The following is a 19,277-nucleotide window of genomic DNA, read 5'->3' as shown; positions in this document are numbered from 1 at the left end:
AAAAAAATGCAATTGAAGCCAAAGAATAAATAGTTCAATTCCATCAAGAACTTACTGCTTGCTAGTGATAATGACTCTAGTTCAAGAGATAGACTTAGACATACATTTTAGATTTTTAAAATAATATTGTGTATTTCCTCCCATAACAAAAATATTAGTTTTCCCAATAACCTGGCCAAGCTAGAAAAAGAAAACTAAAACTCATGTCTGATCTAAACTCTTAGCCTAATTAATGTCTGATTAGAAATGAACTGGGTCACTGTTCAGTCTGTGTCCTTTCTTCTGGAAAGCACATCTTCTTTGAGGGGACTGCTCCTTGCTCCTACCTCAGTTCTGCATGCATTAGAGTTCACTGCACCTTCCAGATCACAGGCATGGGAGCTGGGGGAAAGAGAAGGTTTGCCCTGTGTGAGTCCAGTGGTGCTGGAAACTGGGACCCAGCCTGAGACAGAAGCTGTTCTACTACAGGAAAGAATAAAGCCAACACCTACAGACAAGAGATGAGACAAAAAAGATCTCAGAGTGTTCCGGGAATATAGCACTCCAGGAACTGGACCCAGTCCTTGTGGCGTCAGAGTTTCCAGGCTCCTCTTTCAAGGCTTTTTGCGCAGTGTTCATCTGAATTCTGCAAGCTGGTAATCCTCCAGTATATCCCCTCTAGGCAAACTTCAGATAGGTTTCTGTCTTTGGTCATTAAGATTCCTGACAAATGCAATCAATATTTCAAAAACAACACAAGGAGAAAAATTAATACTTTATTATTATTAAAATTTTGTTTGAAAGTCTTTGTACAGAATAACATAGTGTACTGCATAAAATATTTGAAATAGCTGAAGTTTACAAGTTTATAAAGATGAAACAATGAGATAATGATTACATTAAGTGGTTACATTAAGTCTCAGGGGAAATTGAATTTTTAATAGGAAAACATCCTATGTACAATGTTACTATTTAAATGAATTCTTTCTCATCTTAATGCTTAGTCTTGCCACAAATGAGAGGTAATCAAATTATTTCTAAAATTAGAGCATTGTGGTGCTGAACAACATATGTATACATATATTAAAACTATTTATGAAAATTCATAGAAAATAAAAAATAGACTGTGAAACCAGTATTCTTCATAGATTTTGCAGATGATTTTAATCTGATTCATCACTGCTAAAGTAGGAGCTATCACAATATTCAGCTGTATATAGAAATTTGTGAATGGTTGGGTTCATCTTCGGTATCCAGTGTCGGGGAATCAGGTATGTTGAAAGATTAAATAAATCTACGAATACCTTGTACCTATCACTGGAAAAACACATACATGAAGATGTGTTACATTGGTTGACATGAAATATTTAAAATTTTCAATTAGAAAATTTATTTCTCTGACATTTTCCATAATTAATTAGTATTCAATATTATACATCTCATGTTGTATATATTATATATTAAATTAGGTATTATGTAGTATTAGTATTGATTACCTACTTTTTATTCCATTTTCAAAGTTTATGGCCATAAAACAGTATTATGTGTTTTAGAACAGGGTGTTTCATATTAAAACTGAGAGTCTTATTGCTGGCACCTTCATAAAGATAAGGATGTGTTCTCATTTCCTACTTCTGAAGGATGGTATGCAAGGTAATACATGTAACGCATACAGAATCTTGGATGCTCATTTGGAAATATTTCCAACTGAAAAGCTGCCAAATAACTGCCCTAAGGGTTTAATAGACTCATAATAAATGTCTATGAAGTAGTTTTAACACTAAAATTGCGTTTGTGTTGTTAGTCAACAATTTTAACTGTTACAGTTTTATGGAGGAAGAACATTTGCCTTTGAAGTCAAATAAATCTGGGTTCAAATTCTGGATCTGTCACCTACAATTCAAGGACCTGTGACAAGTTGTTTAAACTTCAATGCCCCAGTTTCTAACTGTAAAATGAAAACTTCAGTCCTTCCTTTTGGTCAGGTCTTTTTTTTTTTTTTATACTTTAAGTTCTAGGGTACATGTGCACAATGTGCAGGTTTGTTACATATGTATACATGTGCCATGTTGGTGTGCTGCACCCATTAACTCGTCATTTACATTAGGTATATTTTCTAATGCTATCCCTCCCCCCTCCCCCCTTCCTACAATAGGACCCCGTGTGTGATATTCCCCTTCCTGTGTCCAAGTGATCTCATTGTTCAATTCCCACCTATGAGTGAGAACATGCGGTATTTGGTTTTCTGTTCTTGTGATAGTTTGCTGAGAATGATGGTTTCCAGCTACATCCATGTCCCTACAAAGGACATGAACTCATCCTTTTTTATGGTGGCATAGTATTCCATGGTGTATATGTACCACATTTTCTTAATCCTGTCTGTCACTGATGGACATTTGGGTCGATTCCAAGTCTTTGCTATTGTGAATAGTGCTGCAATAAACATACGTGTGCATGTGTCTTTATAGCAGCATGACTTATAATCCTTTGGGTATATCCCCAGTAATGGGATGGCTGACAGTAACTGAAACAGCATGGTACAGGTAACAAAACAGAGATATAGACCAATGGAACAGAACAGAGCCCTCAGAAATAATACCACACATCTACAGCCATCTGATCTTTGACAAACCTGACAAAAACAAGAAATGGGGAAAGGATTCCCTATTTAATAAATGGTGCTGGGAAAATTGTCTAGCCATAAGTAGAAAGCTGAAACTGGATCCTTTCCTTTCTCCTTATACAAAAATTAATTCAAGATGGATTAGAGACTTAAATGTTAGACCTAAAACCATAAAAACCCTAGAAGGAAACCTAGGTAATACCATTCAGGACATAGGCATGGGCAAGGACTTCATGTCTAAAACACCAAAAGCAATGGCAACAAAAGCCAAAATTGACAAATGGGATCTAATTAAACTAAAGAACTTCTGCACAGCAAAAGGTCAGGTCTTTTTAAAACTGAGGTAACAACACACTAGAGATGCTGTTTGTGTTAATTATTCCCACCACCTACTGATGTGTGTGCTCATTTGGTATTGGCAGTTACCAATTGTTTTGTGCTTACAGAATTTATTTCCAGGGAAAGTGAAAATGTCTAAAATTGATGAAAATTTAAACCTGTTTATTTTAGAAACCAACCAATCTGACAATAACAGTAGGGATGAAATCAATGTACTGTAAAGATTTGGGGGGGCGCTAAATGCAAATGTCTAATTTATTCGTGAATTGATTCTTCTTTTTCAAGGGACCATAGAAGTTTTTCAGTTTCCAGATGTATCCATTTGTCCATTTTTCTATGATATTGTGAATATCAAAATAAGAATGTACATCCCGTAGGAACCTCTCTAGCATATTTTAAATCCTTAATAAATGTTGATCTCTTTCCTTGTAAACACTTTGAAAAGGGCACTCTCTGGAGTAGATGGAAATAGTTTTATAATATAGAGTCACATCAGAAAACGAGATGCTACTTTAACTGTGTCGTTTATCTAGCCAGGAAGACATTTGTAGAATTAATGATAAATGTTTTCATCTAGTCAAAACTTGAGCCACAATGAGTTGAAGACGTTTCTGCCTGGATGTAAGCACTGTTAAACCCTTTGTTTCCTCACATATCATGCAGGCATTGATACCATACCCCTTTTCATACAGGATCAAAGCAGTGAAGGTTCATAATTAAAAATTTTATAAAGTTACTTCCAAAAGACCGAATTGGAATATTCTAACTACAAATGTGTTGTTAATAGTTCAGACAGGAGCAAATAAAATGACTTTTTAAAGGTAATCAGTGTATAGACAGAGAAACAAATTGTTGGTGACTGCCACCAGGAAGAAAGGAGAATTTCCGCACCTACCTCACGGTTGAGCGCAGGTAGTGATAGCCTGAGGAACCGCCGGTGCCAGCTTTGCTGCCCAGCATTCTGTGCACCATGCACACATGGTTATCTAGGCAAACACACAAATTTACTGCATGGATATTTTTCCACCATTAGTTCCACAATGTTCTAACAATAAGGGGTTGATAATGATTATTGCTTCTGAGAGAAGGCTGACAACTAACACTTGGCCATATGGAAGGCTCATACACGAGAGCCGGATGAGACTGTGAGGTTGCCTAGCGTTCCACTTGCTTCAGGCTACATGCATTTCACTCCCTCCTTCATTGCATTTATCCCATGGACACAATAGAAGAGACTAGGGCCATAACATGACTCATGAGCCCATGCCACCTTTGCCTTTATGGCAAATTCCTTCATTTAAAAAAATTAAAAACCATTTAAATTAAAAATTTAAAACTGCATTGGCATAATGGCAAATATATTACTCTTATATAATAAAACTTTTTTTGACCTAAAGTTTATTTTTTCCTTCAGATTTTAAAATAAAATATTTTCATGAGCCCCCAAAAGTATTGTGGGCCTTAGGTACTGTGCCTAGCGTGCACATGGATCAGTTGGCCCTGGGAGAGAGTGATGGCCAAGGTGGTATGTATGAAAGAATGCACCCACTCACAAAGGAGAGGGGAAGAGAGAAAGTGGGCACGAGGGCACACAGAAGACCAAGATAAAGAGCACAGGAACAGCATGTGGGGAAGCAGCATGGGGTGAGCGGGAAGGACTTACATCTCCATTTGGTCATCAGTGAATCTATGTCCATAAGAGAAGTCAGCAACTGAAAAGGCACCTGGAACCTAGGCTCTTCCCTAAAGCAAAAAGAAGAAAAAAAAGAATATATTCAAGTAAATCGAGTGCGTTAGAAGGAGCATGAGTTTGACAATCAGTTGGCCCTGGAAACAAATGTCAGCTTTGCCTGTGAGGAGCTGTGACAGCTTTGGCTTATTCTCTCAGTCTCAGTTTCTTCGTCTCAAAGATGAAATAGTACTACTCAACTTGCGGTGTTTGTTTGAAGTCTAGAAAATTCCATGTAATATACATGAAGTAATCACCCAGAGTCACACCTAACATTGGTTCTTATTAAAAGGAGACAGATGCACTATCACAGATTTTCCAGCCAAAAATAGTCAAACACTTTAGGCAAAGATATTAAAGCACAAAAGGAAAAACCACTTTTTATTTCTTTTCATCTATTTGGTTTTTGGGGGTTTTTGTTTTTGTTTTTGTTTTGTTTTGTTTTTACATCTATTTCTTCAACTTTCTCAGTATATTTTCTACTTAGCACACATATGCCTGACTGGCATACATTTACTTGAGTTTAGGAAAAGAGTCAGAAGATTTTGTTTATGTTGCCATTTTGAAGAAAGACTTGAAAAGATTTTAAAAATTAAATACACAGAAGCATGACGGCCTGTCAATATAGATACTTTTTACTAGTGTGATATTTATTCTGAAATATTTAATTCATGAACCCTGAGGATGGGACCTTCATACAATAGAGTAGGAATGAGTCAACATTTAAGGAATACTTCAAATATTTTAGACCGTGAAGATAATTTTACTTGAAATTGCTGAGTAAGTGGTACAGTTTGCCAGTTATTTTCACTTCATGCATTTTTTATTTTCTTAAACAGGAATAATCTTACAACATTGTTTAATGATAGAACACATTTCATGAGTGAGTCTCTGAGAGAGTAAACTTTGGACATTTAGGACACTTAGTGTTACATAGTGCTTTGTAGAATTCAGTCAAAAAGGATATTTGATTAATTTGTGCAGTGTTTAACTCCATTTAACCCTGTTCAGGGAAAAAGTTATGCTATTATTATTTAAAAGAAAAAAAAGGGGGGTCATAAAACTTCATTACTAATTATTTTCTAACTTTTCTCCAAAAGCTAAATTACTGCATTGAACTATGATTATAATTTTTCGGCTTTATACTGGATATGTTATCCGTATCCACCCCTCAATTTGAATGTCAGTCTCTCTTCTGATTTGTTTTACCTGTAAAAATATATCATCAACGCTCCCTGAAGTGCTCTGTATGACAGCCGTCTTTCACCTGCAAAATATGTAGCAAATTTAAATTTATTAGGTAATTTAAGGTAATTTTATATTAATTCAGCATCATCATCTTAAAAAATTTAATGGATTACATGTGTTTAGAAATCAATATAAGTTTCAGTTTACATTTTTTATCCCTTAGGTTGAATTTACAAATATATCACTTAAAATACAATTTTTAACATTGGATTTTTAAAACAAACTAAAAATGTACATATTTTAAATTTTCAAAACCTTCAAACAGCATGTTAAGAAAACCTGATTTTTCTAGAAAATACTTGACTTTCATAACAAAATTCGTTTTCCAAGTAAAATAGTATGTTTTTCATTTCAAAAAGTAGAGATGCGTTATAAGCATCATTTCAAAGTAGTTTTCACTAATTCACTTGAAATTAGTTAACTTGTTTTTAATGAGCACAATTATGTAAAATCATATATGTGTCCTCTAATGAAATACTTTCTCCTTGCTTCAGGAAAACAAGATTTTATTATTCCTTTACTGAGGTTTTTTGTTTTTGTTTTTGTTGTTGTTGTTGTTGTTGTTTTAAGAAAACAGAAGCTAACAACCTTTAAGCTTATTAAACTTAATACCAATTTCATATGTTGCTATGTTTTGTACTTGTGTTATAAAAATTAATTTTTACTTTTATTCAGCCTATTTCCATAAAGGTTTAAGATTCTTTACAATAAAAGTTCTAAGTCAAAATGAACACAAAAGTTTAGAAATGAAAGTACTGATTTTATGGCTCAATAAGTTTCAGGAACTAATAGCTCAGTACCAATTGTGCAAAAAGTCTAAATGTAAGCATTTCCTGGTCTCCTGGTCAGTCAAGCAGATTTGTATGAAAGAGCTCACCCACACACAAAGGAGGGAGGAAGAGAGAAAGAGGGCAGGAACATTCCATGTAATTGGAATGTAAGAACATTGCAAGACCAGAGGACACATAAAGAGACTCCTTGGTGATAAATCCAAATAACTAAACTTAGCTAATAAAAGAAAATTAGTATGGCTGGACCATACAAATATGAGATCATTGTAGACCACGTTAAAGATTTTGTTTTAATACTAAAACAATGGGATGACATCAATAGTTGTTCTCACAGTAGCTATTCCTTCCTTTTCTTACCTCTACCATAGTGTTTACTATTACAACGTTTTGTCTTCATTTCTGTTCCTATTAGGCTGTGAACTATTTGAGAAACTATATGCAATTGATCTTGATATCCCTTGTATCTGGCATAGAATATACAAATTTTTTTTCTAATGTTTTTGAAATAATCTGGGCATAGAAACCTGTTAAAATAGGTTTATCACTGAGAACATTTACTCCATTTTTGTTTCTATCAGTAGAATATCAATTTTCATTCTATTTCTCCCAAGTAAGGCTGATAGGCTTATAAAATGATGTTTTGATCTCATATTCACACATTTCAGGGAAAAGATTCATAAAATAAAAAAAATATATATCTACCTTTACTAAGGAGATGTTCATGACGTTTCTCATCAAATAAGGACAGTAGCACCTCTTTTTGCCTCTGAAATTCAGCCACCTGTTCCTCTTTTTCTTCAGACTCTTCCTTAGCCTTTAGGAAAAACATGGCATTAATAGTCCTGAGGGGCCGGGCGCGGTGGCTCAAGCCTGTAATCCCAGCACTTTGGGAGGCCGAGACGGGCGGATCACGAGTTCAGGAAATCGAGACCATCCTGGCGAACACGTGAAACCTCATCTCTACTAAAAAATACAAAAAACTAGCCAGGCGAGGTGGCGGGTGCCTGTAGTCCCAGCTACTCGGGAGGCTGAGGCAGGAGAAGGGCGTAAACCCGGGAGGCGGAGCTTGCACTGAGCTGAGATCCGGCCACTGCACTCCAGCCTGGGCGACAGAGCGAGACTTCGTCTCAAAAAAAAAAAAAAAAAAAAAAAATAGTCCTGAGAGAGAATAAATAGAGTGATATTTTAGAAAACTTTGCTTACAAGGAAGAGACTTGTGGTTGCAGAAATGATGTACTTTTAATATTTACTGTATCATCTAATATTACTATTTGGAAATTATGTCTTATGAAAAGAAAAGGAATCTTCCACACACTCAGTGGCTCCATCCTTTCATTTAAGTTTAAATGATTTCTCAATATTAAATATTATCTTCATAAATATAATGAACAATGAACCCAGATGGACAAAAGCAGAGATAACTATCAGCAGTTAATAATGACCTAATTTTAAACAAGAATTATTTAACACATGAAGTAAGGTAACTTCACTTAGAAAAAGTTAAGAATTCCTAGTCAAAAGACCTATTAACACTATTGAAATTCTATATTCAGTATTGACTTCTGTAAATACAGTTTCTTAGCTATTTCTCACTCATGTTTTCTTCGTTTTCTCTCTATTGATTGGTTTAAGAAAATTCTTATTTTTTCTGCCTACAACACATATTCTGTTTATAAGCCAATTAATTGAGCTAGGGCAAATTATTTAACCCAATTATTTCCAATTCATCAGAACAACCACCCTATGTAGTATTAATCTATATGCGTATTATTTCCAATTAATTATTTATTTAATACATTTCATGCTAAGATGATAGAGATAAAATTGTGAGCAAAACTTGGAAGTTGTGATATTGTACAGGAATTATCTGGTAGGAATAAGACATTGAACAAATAATCACCCAGTCATTAAATTACAACCATAGACCATGCTATACAGAAGCAGTATTGGCATCATAACTTAAAGTAATAAGGAGTTTAGGAAAGACCTTCCTAAAGAAGTTTTCCTTGAACCAAAATCTTAAGAATCAGAAGGAGTTAGTTGGCAAAGAGCATTCTAAGTCCAGAGAAGAACACAAAAGGACTCCTTGGTGATAAATGCAAAGAACTAAACTTAGCTAATAAAGAAACTCAGTATGGCTTGACCACATGAATGTGAGATCATAAAGGCCTTATAGACCAGGTTAAAGTTTTTATCTCAATTCTAAAAACAATGAGGCAACATCAAAAGGCTTTACACAAGAGGAAGATGTGATCAGATTTGCCTTCTGAAAAGATTATTCAGACTGCAATGTGGAGACTAAAGTGGAATAAAAGCATACTGGGAAGGTGGGGGAGAACAGTTCGGAGATTATTATAGTCCAGGTGAAAAACGATGGCAGGTTGCACTTGACTGGTAGTGGTAGATTAAAGGATGATATCTGAGAACTAAATAGGTAACATCGGTAGGACTTGATGATAGCTTGAAGAAGTGGTGAAACAAGAGGGCGGAGCCAAGGATCACTGATTGATAGGAATCTGACGACAGCCTAGACGAATTATAGGAGAAAAAATTCTTTAATGCAGAGAAGACAATGTTGGTACAAGAGTGGATGGAAGGGGTAATGTTCAAGTTTGGTTTTATTGGTGTGTTTTTGAGAGGACCAGGAGGAAATATCAAGTAAGGTATTATATACATGTTCTGAAATATAAGGGGATATATAAACCAGAGATAAATGTTTGAGAATTATGTTGGCTAAGTAGATATTGAAGCAGTGGGTATAAATGACACCATCTAATGAAAGAGTATAGAGATAGAACAGAAAAGATCTAAGCCAATGAACTGCAAAACTCTATCATTTATTGGTCTAAGAGAGAAATAAGAGCAAGTAAAAGAGATAGAGAAATAAGGGCCAGAGAATTAGAAGCAAACATAATGATATGTACTAAATCCAAGAGAAAAGAATGTTCAAGAAAGAATAAGTCGTAGTCATTAGTATTGAATGTTTCTGCGAGGTCAACTAAGTTAAGACTAAAAATGTACATGAAGACCACATGAGAATGACGGCACAGGAAGACAGCTTGAAGTAAGCTGAGGATTAGATGAGAGATAAATAATTATTCTGACTTCTGTTCTCAATGATTTACAAGTATGTATTTAATTTCCTGTCATAATAATCTTATGAGTTAGATATTCTTATTTTTCTATTTTGCCAATGCTGAAAGAGAGGCAAAGAGAGGTGCAGTCACTTGTTCTCTGTCACATAGTTGTTTAAGAAGTGGAAGCGGGGCCGGGCGCGGTGGCTCAAGCCTGTAATCCCAGCACTTTGGGAGGCCGAGACGGGCGGATCACGAGGTCAGGAGATCGAGACCATCCTGGCTAACACGGTGAAACCCCGTCTCTACTAAAAAATACAAAAAAACTAGCTGGGCGAGGTGGCGGGCGCCTGTAGTCCCAGCTGCTCGGGAGGCTGACGCAGGAGAATAGCGTGCACCCGGGAGGCAGAGCTTGCAGTGAGCTGAGATCCGGCCACTGCACTCCAGCCTGGGTGACAGAGGGAGACTCCGTCTCAAAAAAAAAAAAAGAAGTGGAAGCGGAACTGGAACCCAAGCAGCGTGACTTCAAAGTATATGCCTTCAGCACTACCTGATGCAACCTCTCAAGATGTAGAATTTAAACAACTCTTCCAGGAAATTTAGTCATGCAAAGAGGATGAGCGACCTGAAAGATCAGGGCAATGAGAAATCAACAGTATCTTTTAAGTAGGAGAAAACTGACATTGTCTGAGAGCTGCCAGAAATATATACAAGAGCAGTAAATATACAAGAGCAAAAGCAAAGCTACAGGGCTAAACAGATTTGGTTCGTTGATTCACTGTGGGCCTAGTTCTGTCTAGAATTGGTCCTAATATAGAATTTGCAATAGAAATGAAAAAATAATATTAATCTCAGCTACTTATCATAGATAAAATTCTCCCTTGCAATGAAGGTCTTATTTTAGTATAATATTTATTGCACATAAAGAAAATGAAATCAATCATGCAATGTAGTCCAAGAAAATATATTCATGAAAGGAAAAAATATGAGAAAAATGAAAGGTTAAGAGAAAAGTAAAAATAATTAACTTTTGAATATTTCTGTATTAAATTTATATTAACTCATGTCCTCTAAATACCTGAATACTTATGAATTCCTCTTCCAGACCTCTGGTGATATTTTTTTCGAGCTTTCCCCAGAAGTTAAATCCATGTGGCTCTAAACCTGGGGTTCTTTCCAGCCATGCCTTGAATAAACATTATTTTTTAAGTGAGTACATGGTAAAATTTAAATTATGTAAAATGCATTGTAACTGACATGTATAAACTTGAAACAAGAAATCCTCATGGTTTCCAGAAACATATGCTACAAGTTTTATTTGTAAATGTTTTTTTATTTCTCTTCATTTTTTTCACTTATGAAATAATTAATATATTCAGTTTCCTTAATTTTATGGCAACCATTAATAATGTTTACTCTTTATTTCTTAAGAAATATGTGATTACAAAAATTCCAATTGTCTTCTAGAAATCTATACACATATCTAAACATGTTCTATGTAAACATATTTAAAGAGTATATTCTTAATAATTATTTTACTGATATCTTCTGGTTTATTCTCAAGTTACTTTATGTCTTAGGAGCTGAAGAAATGATGATGTGTATAAGATATGACCTCCTCTAAATTCATGAGAACTGTATACTTAGCAACTTTGAAATTAACCATCCATGCAATTACTTTGAGATTTTAAAATATTCTTAAATCTAGAAATAAAACTAAATTCATGTACCTCTGTGAGTTCTCATTTAACCCATACTTATTACAATTCTGAAATTAGCTTTGTAATTCTTTTTCTCCCTATTCTTATATGCCATTATTTGACATTATATGTAACGCATTGACCTAAATCCACATTTACATTACCCAGAGGATTAATGAGCAGAGTATAATTCAACACAAGAAAAGTTGATTTGCAGAAGAAAAGGCTTTGCAATGGAAACCAAGAAAATGCAATCTTTGTTTAGTAATTTATTTTTGAAGAAAAAATTAATAATTCCTAAAGGCTACTTGTAGACCTTTAGGGAATTTGGATACGAAGGGAACATTTTCTGAGGTGTATATTCTTAGTAACTTAATTCAGCTAAGAAAAATACTAAATAACCAAAAATTTTCAATTACAGAATATTTCAAAACAATAAAGCTCACTAAATAGTCACAGTCTAAAAATCAGTTAATTAAGTGTTACTTAGTAGGGATATTTAAGGACTTGTGTTATTGAGATGACGAGGTTATTAAATATTAACATACAATTGATTGCATAAGTATTTCTGACGTTCTCAGCAGAGTTCTTGACATTTTCAATATTTTAGTAACATGAATTTATAAATTCATGTATTTTTATGAATTCTTTCTATCCTTATTTCCACTGAATGTAACTCAATTTTGATGAGTTTTAAAAATTCTGTTTAGCAAAAGCTAAATTAAGAAGATGTATTGAGTTAAACTTTAGAAATTGTAAAAATCCATACCTCCACTAATTCCAGAAGTGTCTTTTCCTGCTCAGACTTAAGTAGCAGTTCATTATCTTCTCCTTTGAAGTTATCACGATAATGTCTTCTGTTATAAGGGACTCTCATGTTCTGAAGAACACCTATCTTGTTTTCTAATAGTCGGAATTGCAAACTCTGGAAGCCTGATGCTGGAGATAAGTACTCTCTTTGAGATTAAACGGGGGAAGGAAAGGCAAGGGAAGGGAAAGAGATGATAGGAGAATAGCAGAGAAGAGGGGAGGGGAGGGGAGGGGGAGAGGGGAGGGGAGGGGGAGAGGGGAGGGGAGGGGGAGAGGGGAGGGGAGGGGAGGGGAGGAAAGGAAAGGAAGGGTTCACATTATCAATCACCATAATGGTTTCTTCTATTGTAAGAGGTTGTCAGTTTTGCTCTCTTGGATATCAAGAGCAGATACACACAACTGTCTAGAGTTAGACCTGTGATTTGACTCATTGAATTCAGAAAAAAATGAGCTACTTAAACATTATTGGATATCAAAAATGTTATTACTCCCACTCCCCATTTTACATCCTTGTGAATGTCTTTCATTTCGCTGCTGCTAAGACTTTAACGTTTTAAATTCACCACAAATTCTACTTTTCCTTTGTCAGACATGTTCAGTACATTGCTTGTTACATCCTGCACCCAATGGAAGATTTTTAAACTTTTTTCTTCTTATATTTTGGTAAGAAAAAAGTTATCTATATGGTATTGCCTTGAAATGTACAGGTAAAATGTATGGTTTAATCCATAACTTCTATTTTGATTGACATGCTTCTGTATATATCGCTCCTGTTTTGAGTTTTTATATTTTTTAAATTTAATTACATGTATTTTATTAACTATTTTAGTCAATGTGCTAAGTTGTCTAAAATTCTTTTTGGAGAAAAACAGGACACACAGCGATGAATTTAAATTAATTGATCATATTATGCTTACATGTAAAAATTAATAATAAAATATTTTTAATAACTTCTCAGATGCTTTGTGATTGAAGACCCCTAAGTCCATATAGTGACAAAGTGGTAGTAAGACAGGCTCCTCATGGCACACAACACACACATGCTCCTTTTACCCACCAAAATGAGAAAGTAAACTCCATCACATTTTTTTTTCATCACATTTTTTAAAACGTCAAAGGTGTGCACCTGAAGTCATTGAAGTCTAATGCTGTCATCGTCTCGAGAATGGAAAACTGCTGCACCAGCAGTTTCAGGATCACTGACACCCGGTGCATCCGAGAAACAACCTTAAGCATGTTCCTTTCATCTCTGACCTGATGGTTAAGAAATGAAACACTGAGTTAGCAATGCTGACCTCTAGAAGATACAAAATAGACAATGGCACTGCATTCCCATTAGTTTTATCTCTAATTTTGTTTTAAAGGGAAACTTTGAAACTAAAATTTGCCAAGAATATATGTTGAACTAATAACAGTTCTGAATTGTGTGCAAGGAATTTCTGCAAAATAAGAAGTTTTTTCTTTCTTTGACAATAGAAAATTATATAGAAGCAAGGTAGAAGTAAATTCTAGAATACAACCCCCCATTGATTTCAAAACAAGTTTCTCTTTTAGTTTTGTTTCAAAGGAGAGAGGTCAAGATAACACAGGAACTTCTGGGTGAGGATGAAACAACATGTAGATCAATCTACTCTTTACTGAGGGCCAAAGTTGCCACTGACATAAATGGGAAGTGGATTTACACAGGCAGGAAGAGTCCCATCTGTATGTATGTGCTCTTTCTCCTAGCCCTTCCTGGAGCAGGGGCTCAGAGGTAGAGGACCCAAGGAAGGATCCTCAGAGCCATGGCAAGAGGAAGCAGGGTGGGAGATGGAGAAGTGCAGCTCAAACTCCTGCCATCACTGGAAGCTTTCCCTCCTCTCCTCTCACTCTTTGTCCTCCTGTCCTTTTCTTCCACATTCCACCATTCCTTTTTCCCCCTTTTCTTCCTCTTTTTCTTCCTCCCACCACTCTTTCTCTACTGCTTCCTTCTCTTCCTTTATCACTTTCTTTATTATTGCTCCCATCTTCCTGCAGCTAATATTTAGTAGAAATACAACTCTAATACCTGTTAATTAAAGGATCCCCATTAGTTTGGTAATCCACCATTTATAACATCTTTGTGTGTGGAAATGAGTTCTAAACGAGGGACTTGAAACTGAAATTTGAAAGGAACCTTAAAGTCACATGTAATTTCGCGGTGGCAATGGGAAAATATGACTGAACTCCTCATTCATTCAGAAAATGTCTGTTTGTTTTATCATTAAACATTAAGATCACCATTTGGTGTTAATGTTTTTCTCTCATTAATAATACTTTCCATATCTTCCAAAAATATATATGAAACCAATATTGTGACATAAGAACTTACATGGCCATTCTGAAAGATCTCTCGAACAGAATCCAATTCCCAAAGGATTTGCTTAAACCAGAGTTCGTAAGCTGTAATAAGGAAATCATTGTCAATTGGAAAGTTATGGGAGTCTTTTTGGCCATTATTACATGAAAGATATGTTTAACATATTGAAAGAGAAATTAAAACATTACCTTAAAATCAATAAATGTAAATATAGTCCCATTGTACGCCAGAAATAAATGTTGAAGTTGTAATAACCTCCTTTTATTAAATGTTTTAATATGCTAGGCATGTTACCTAATGCTTCATGTTCATTATTATTACTATTATTACACTAATTCCTCTCAACAAATGCGTTTTTAGGTCTTTGAGGATATAGCACCTAACCTAATTCTAGCTTCCTTTATGGAAGCTGGAAGTATATGAGGAAGCAGAAGTAATAATCAACTTCAACCACAAACTGAGAAATTAATATTTCCTAACCTAAATGAAAGACTGTAGGATTTTAAGAACTTGAAAATACAAAGTTAAATTACTTAAAATGCAGCATTTTGTCTGTTTGTTTTATTTGTGAAAATCCTAGCAACTCATAGACTTAGCACATATGGGAAAGCAGTCGGACGTTTGCGGTGAAAGGAAAATGACAAAGCTTCATATTACTGTGACAGCTAATTCCCAGGGGCAACCTTGTTGCAGTTGAGTCCACATTATCCGGTAGATCATCCTTCAGAATTTCCGTGAGTCCAAGGTTTATTTGTTTAAACCTGAATTCTGCCAAAGCTTTTCTGTTGAAGGATTAAGTTTGGGGTTGTCAAACAACACTGGCGTTAAAGAAAAGTGATATAGTAGGCTGGGTGCGGTGACTCAAGCCTGTAATCCCAGCACTTTGGGAGTCCGAGGTGAGCGCATCACGAGGTCAGGAGATGGAGACTATCCTGGCTAACACGGTGAAACCGCGTCTCCACTAAAAATAGAAAAAAATAGCGGGGAGTGGTGGCGGGCCCCTGTAGTCCCAGCTACTCCGGAGGTTGAGGCAGGAGAATGGCGTGAACCCGGGAGGCAGAGCTTGCAGTGAGCCGAGATTGGGCCACTGCACTCCAGCCTGGGCAACAGAGCAGACTCCATCTCAAAAAAGAAAAAAAAAAAAAAGTAAAAGTGATATAGTGATGACATTCTGGAAGAAGCATAGTTGGAATCAATCTATCTGAAGTTACTGGTTGTGTCAATTGGGGCAAAACCATTTTCTTTAACTTCAGTTGACTCATTTGTAAAATAATCAGTTACCCACCTACAATTGGAAATCTATGATTCAAAACCCTAAGACTTATAGCAGTATGATAGATAGACATGGATAGACATTTTGACTCCTTTGTGTTACTAGATGATTCATAGCAAATATAAATGGTTCTCCCCATTGGCTTATCCTTCCCATAATATTCTATGCCACTGGAAACTAAGGACTCACTGATATTCATCCATTTTTCTTCAGTACCTAGCACAGTGTCAGGCACAAAGTAAATATTTGGTGATTGTTTTATGACTAAATTAAATAGACAATGTAATAATTAGATGAGCATAGGAAGTCAACAATCTTAGAGATCTGCAGTGCCTCGTATTTGGTTCTATCGTATGCATAAAGGCAATGTTTCCATACTAATCAAGAGAATTCGATTATAAGTCTAAGTTATGTTTAAGGATACTTTGGAGGAACTAAATTTTATATTTGAGCAAAGAACAATCAAATATTTATTGATCAGTTTATGTGTATCTTTTTTAACCCTAGGTAACCACTGCCTAAACATTTTAACTAAAGAATAGAAGAAAAGTGTTTTTATAAAATAATGATAGCTACCATTTGTTGCATGTTTATTATGTGCTATACCTCGGGCTAAGTGCTTAATGCACATTATCTCATTCATCTTCATAGGAACTCTGTAAGTGAGAGCATCAGCAATTCTCTCCATTTTACAGATTGTAAAATGGAGGTCCTGAGATAGAAGCAACTGACCAGAGTCACACAATTTATAACAATAGAATTGAGGTTCTAAACAATTTTTAATTCCTAATTTATGCTCCTATACGATTATTCTTCTATTGATATTGCCTTGGTATAAGCCACCAATAAAAGTATAAACATAAAAACAGGAGAACTGACACATTAAGCCAATTTTTTAACTTTTAACTTATTTACTAGAAACACTTTGTTAATTTAGTCAATCACTTTGGAAAGCACCCATTTGCAGAAAGGACACAAAGAACTGGTGAGGCAAGGAAACATGTCTAGATGTGGGGCACTGGCAGGCAACAGTGATTGGGTTCCAGTCATTCAGAGGTCAGTGTAGTGGCACTGAACAGCTTAGAGTAAATGTTACTAATATTTTGGGGTCACAGACCTCTTTAAGATAATATTCATGAAAATTTGCACATAATTTCAGAGCTCAGGAACCTTCTAAACTTCTGAAGTCATGAAAACATAAGCTAAAAAAAAACCCACTACCCAGAAGTTATTATAGAAAACTGGAAAAGATAAACATACATTTTTGGACAAAATTTACATTTTTGTTTATTACCAGATTTGTATAAGATTATGTCAATCCAGCATAAATTTCAATGACTTGGAAAATAGTTTCTTAGTGTTCCGAAGTGAGAAACAGTAACACCTTCACTTGCGAATTCTTTGTGAAATTCCAAGAGGCAGAAAGTCCCCTTGGAGTTCAGAACAAAGCTGAAGTCCTCCTTTGCCTATTAGCAGTGGAGTAACATAAAGAAGACTATTTAAATCCTTATATAAGTCCTATGAGAATTTATCTGGCAGCAAAATATTCTCAAACATTTCCAACAGAGGTGATTCCATGATCTTTCATCATTTTGTAGTTTAAAAATTGTAGCTTTGCTTGTTATCAATAAGAAATGCCTGTGGAATAGTTATTGTCCAAAACCTTTGTGCAACTTACCTTGATGAGTTATGATAAAAAGATGTTCATCATGGATTTTATTTCCTTTTATTTCACTTTGCAGTTCTTGTGCATTCAAAACTTTTTCCAACTTGAAATGAAAAATAAAAAGCCAGTCTGAAATTGCGGAAGTTGGTTTTTATCAACTTTAGTAAGAAGTAGAATATGATAATGAAAAATGCTCCTCGAAACCCAAAATTCTCGGAAACCAATCTATTTTCTTTTAAACAATGGATGAATCTCCTTATAAAGAGTGAATTGAATTTGTGATTTTTATTCTTCTCAGAAAATTTCTATTTGGTAAGATTTTATCATAATAAATCCTATTAAGCTCTTTGAGACGTCATATCCCTTTTCATGAAATGAATACGATGAAAGCTTGAAAACTTGCTGAGCTGACTATGCATTTGGCATTCTTTTATTCCCCTAAAGAGCCTATTCTAAGAATATTTTAATGTCCTTTACCAGTTCATCCTTAGAAACTCACCGATGAAGACATCAAGGACTCTAATCGTTTTGCCTCTTAAAAAAAAAAGAAAAGGAAAAAAAAATAGAAGACAAACAGGCTGAAACTTGGCCCAGAATAATCTCCCAATACCTCATTCGTTAACATCCGTCTTTACGTGTTAATGATTTCAAGAAAATTCTCCATGTGCCTTTAATATTCCTACTTTATGATAAGAGATTTAAGGGATAATTTTTTTAAGATGCATTTGCGGTTATCTAGACTGGCATTTATTAACCATGTCTTATTTATACAAGTTGCACAATGCCTGTGAATTATCCACAGTGTATCTTATCATGTATACACCTCTGCCTAGATTCTGGACTCTCTGCTTTTACTTCCACTGGAGAGATGAATTTTCCGCTATAAGTCTCTTGAATTATTCTAACAAAAGTTGAAAACGTAAAAATATCCTTAGGTCCAGAAAACAAATGGTGACTGAGAAAAACAAATTCCAAGAAACAAAATAAAAAAAAGTCACTTTGCAGAATTGAGTCCCTAGCAATGGACACCAAACCCTGTAAGGACCCTGCCACTTACATGCAGGTAGTTTCCATAGATAAGACCTCCTTTGCTGGCTCTATTCACACCAGTTTGTGATTTGTCTTCTTCACTGCCTTCTACAGGGAGATTTTTAAAAGCATATCTGCAAATTTAATAAATCAAGAGAGAAAAATAGTGTGTTGGAAAACACAGTTAACTAATGATATGGGTGATTAAAATTGTAATTGCAAATTTTCTTTAGAGTAGATTGTGAGACAAAGGAATAAAGGTGACAGTTTTCAATGCTCCTTAAATTCAGGAATCAAAGGGCTCACACTTGATACTTCTAAAAGCCTAAACCCACTTAGAATAAAGGCAAATACTCACCCAAAGTTGTTTCCTAAAAATGGGCACCCACTCATGGTAAAAGGCACTGTCTGAGAAGCACGGAGGTTTGACTCTAGGCAGATGTTATCATTGACCTTCCCAGATGTTCTACAGCTGCCTTTTATGTATCCTGCTTACCCTGCACCATCCAATCAGCATGCTTCTTGTATTCTTAGCTAACTCTCATTTCCACTAGTACAGAACAGAACCTCTGTAAACTTTAGAGTGGATTTATGTTGGGCACAGTTCATTTGCCAAGAGTGAGTGATCTGCCAAATTGAGTCGTATGACTTGCCAAGTTCTGCTTTTATATTCAAAGT

At 35.2% G+C, this 19,277-nt stretch overlaps 1 protein-coding gene across 1 annotated transcript; it reads right to left on the bottom strand.

Moving 5' to 3' along the window:
• Positions 1-734: 734 nt before the first annotated feature.
• TDO2 (tryptophan 2,3-dioxygenase) lies at positions 735-19,049 on the bottom strand. The gene is made up of 12 exons (XM_033215576.1): positions 18,958-19,049; positions 18,628-18,733; positions 17,583-17,673; positions 14,644-14,714; positions 13,420-13,547; positions 12,253-12,439; positions 10,862-10,969; positions 7,412-7,523; positions 5,880-5,937; positions 4,605-4,684; positions 3,837-3,927; positions 735-1,296 (listed from the first exon to the last, which is right to left on the bottom strand). Exons 1-12 carry the CDS (start codon positions 18,990-18,992, stop codon positions 1,143-1,145), a joined length of 1,221 nt encoding a protein of 406 aa, XP_033071467.1. The 5' UTR covers positions 18,993-19,049; the 3' UTR covers positions 735-1,142.
• Positions 19,050-19,277: the final 228 nt, after the last annotated feature.

The sequence above is a fragment of the Trachypithecus francoisi genome, unplaced genomic scaffold (genome assembly GCF_009764315.1).
Source record: "Trachypithecus francoisi isolate TF-2019V2 unplaced genomic scaffold, Tfra_2.0 Lachesis_group1, whole genome shotgun sequence".
NCBI classification, from domain to species: Eukaryota; Metazoa; Chordata; class Mammalia; order Primates; family Cercopithecidae; genus Trachypithecus; species Trachypithecus francoisi.
Note: the sequence above shows the minus strand (reverse complement) of the source record. Positions and strands in the feature narration are given on the sequence as shown.

Bases quoted from the DNA above. Each gene is read 5' to 3' on its own strand.
- TDO2 (XM_033215576.1), bottom strand. From the start codon at position 18,992: ATGAGTGGGTGCCCATTTTTAGGAAACAACTTTGG. The intron at 18,734-18,957 runs GTGAGTATTTGC...TTAAATTTGCAG, and splicing joins TTTTTAGGAAACAACTTTGG to ATATGCTTTTAAAAATCTCC. The intron at 17,674-18,627 runs GTAAGTGGCAGG...TTTCATTTCAAG, and splicing joins TCTATGGAAACTACCTGCAT to TTGGAAAAAGTTTTGAATGC.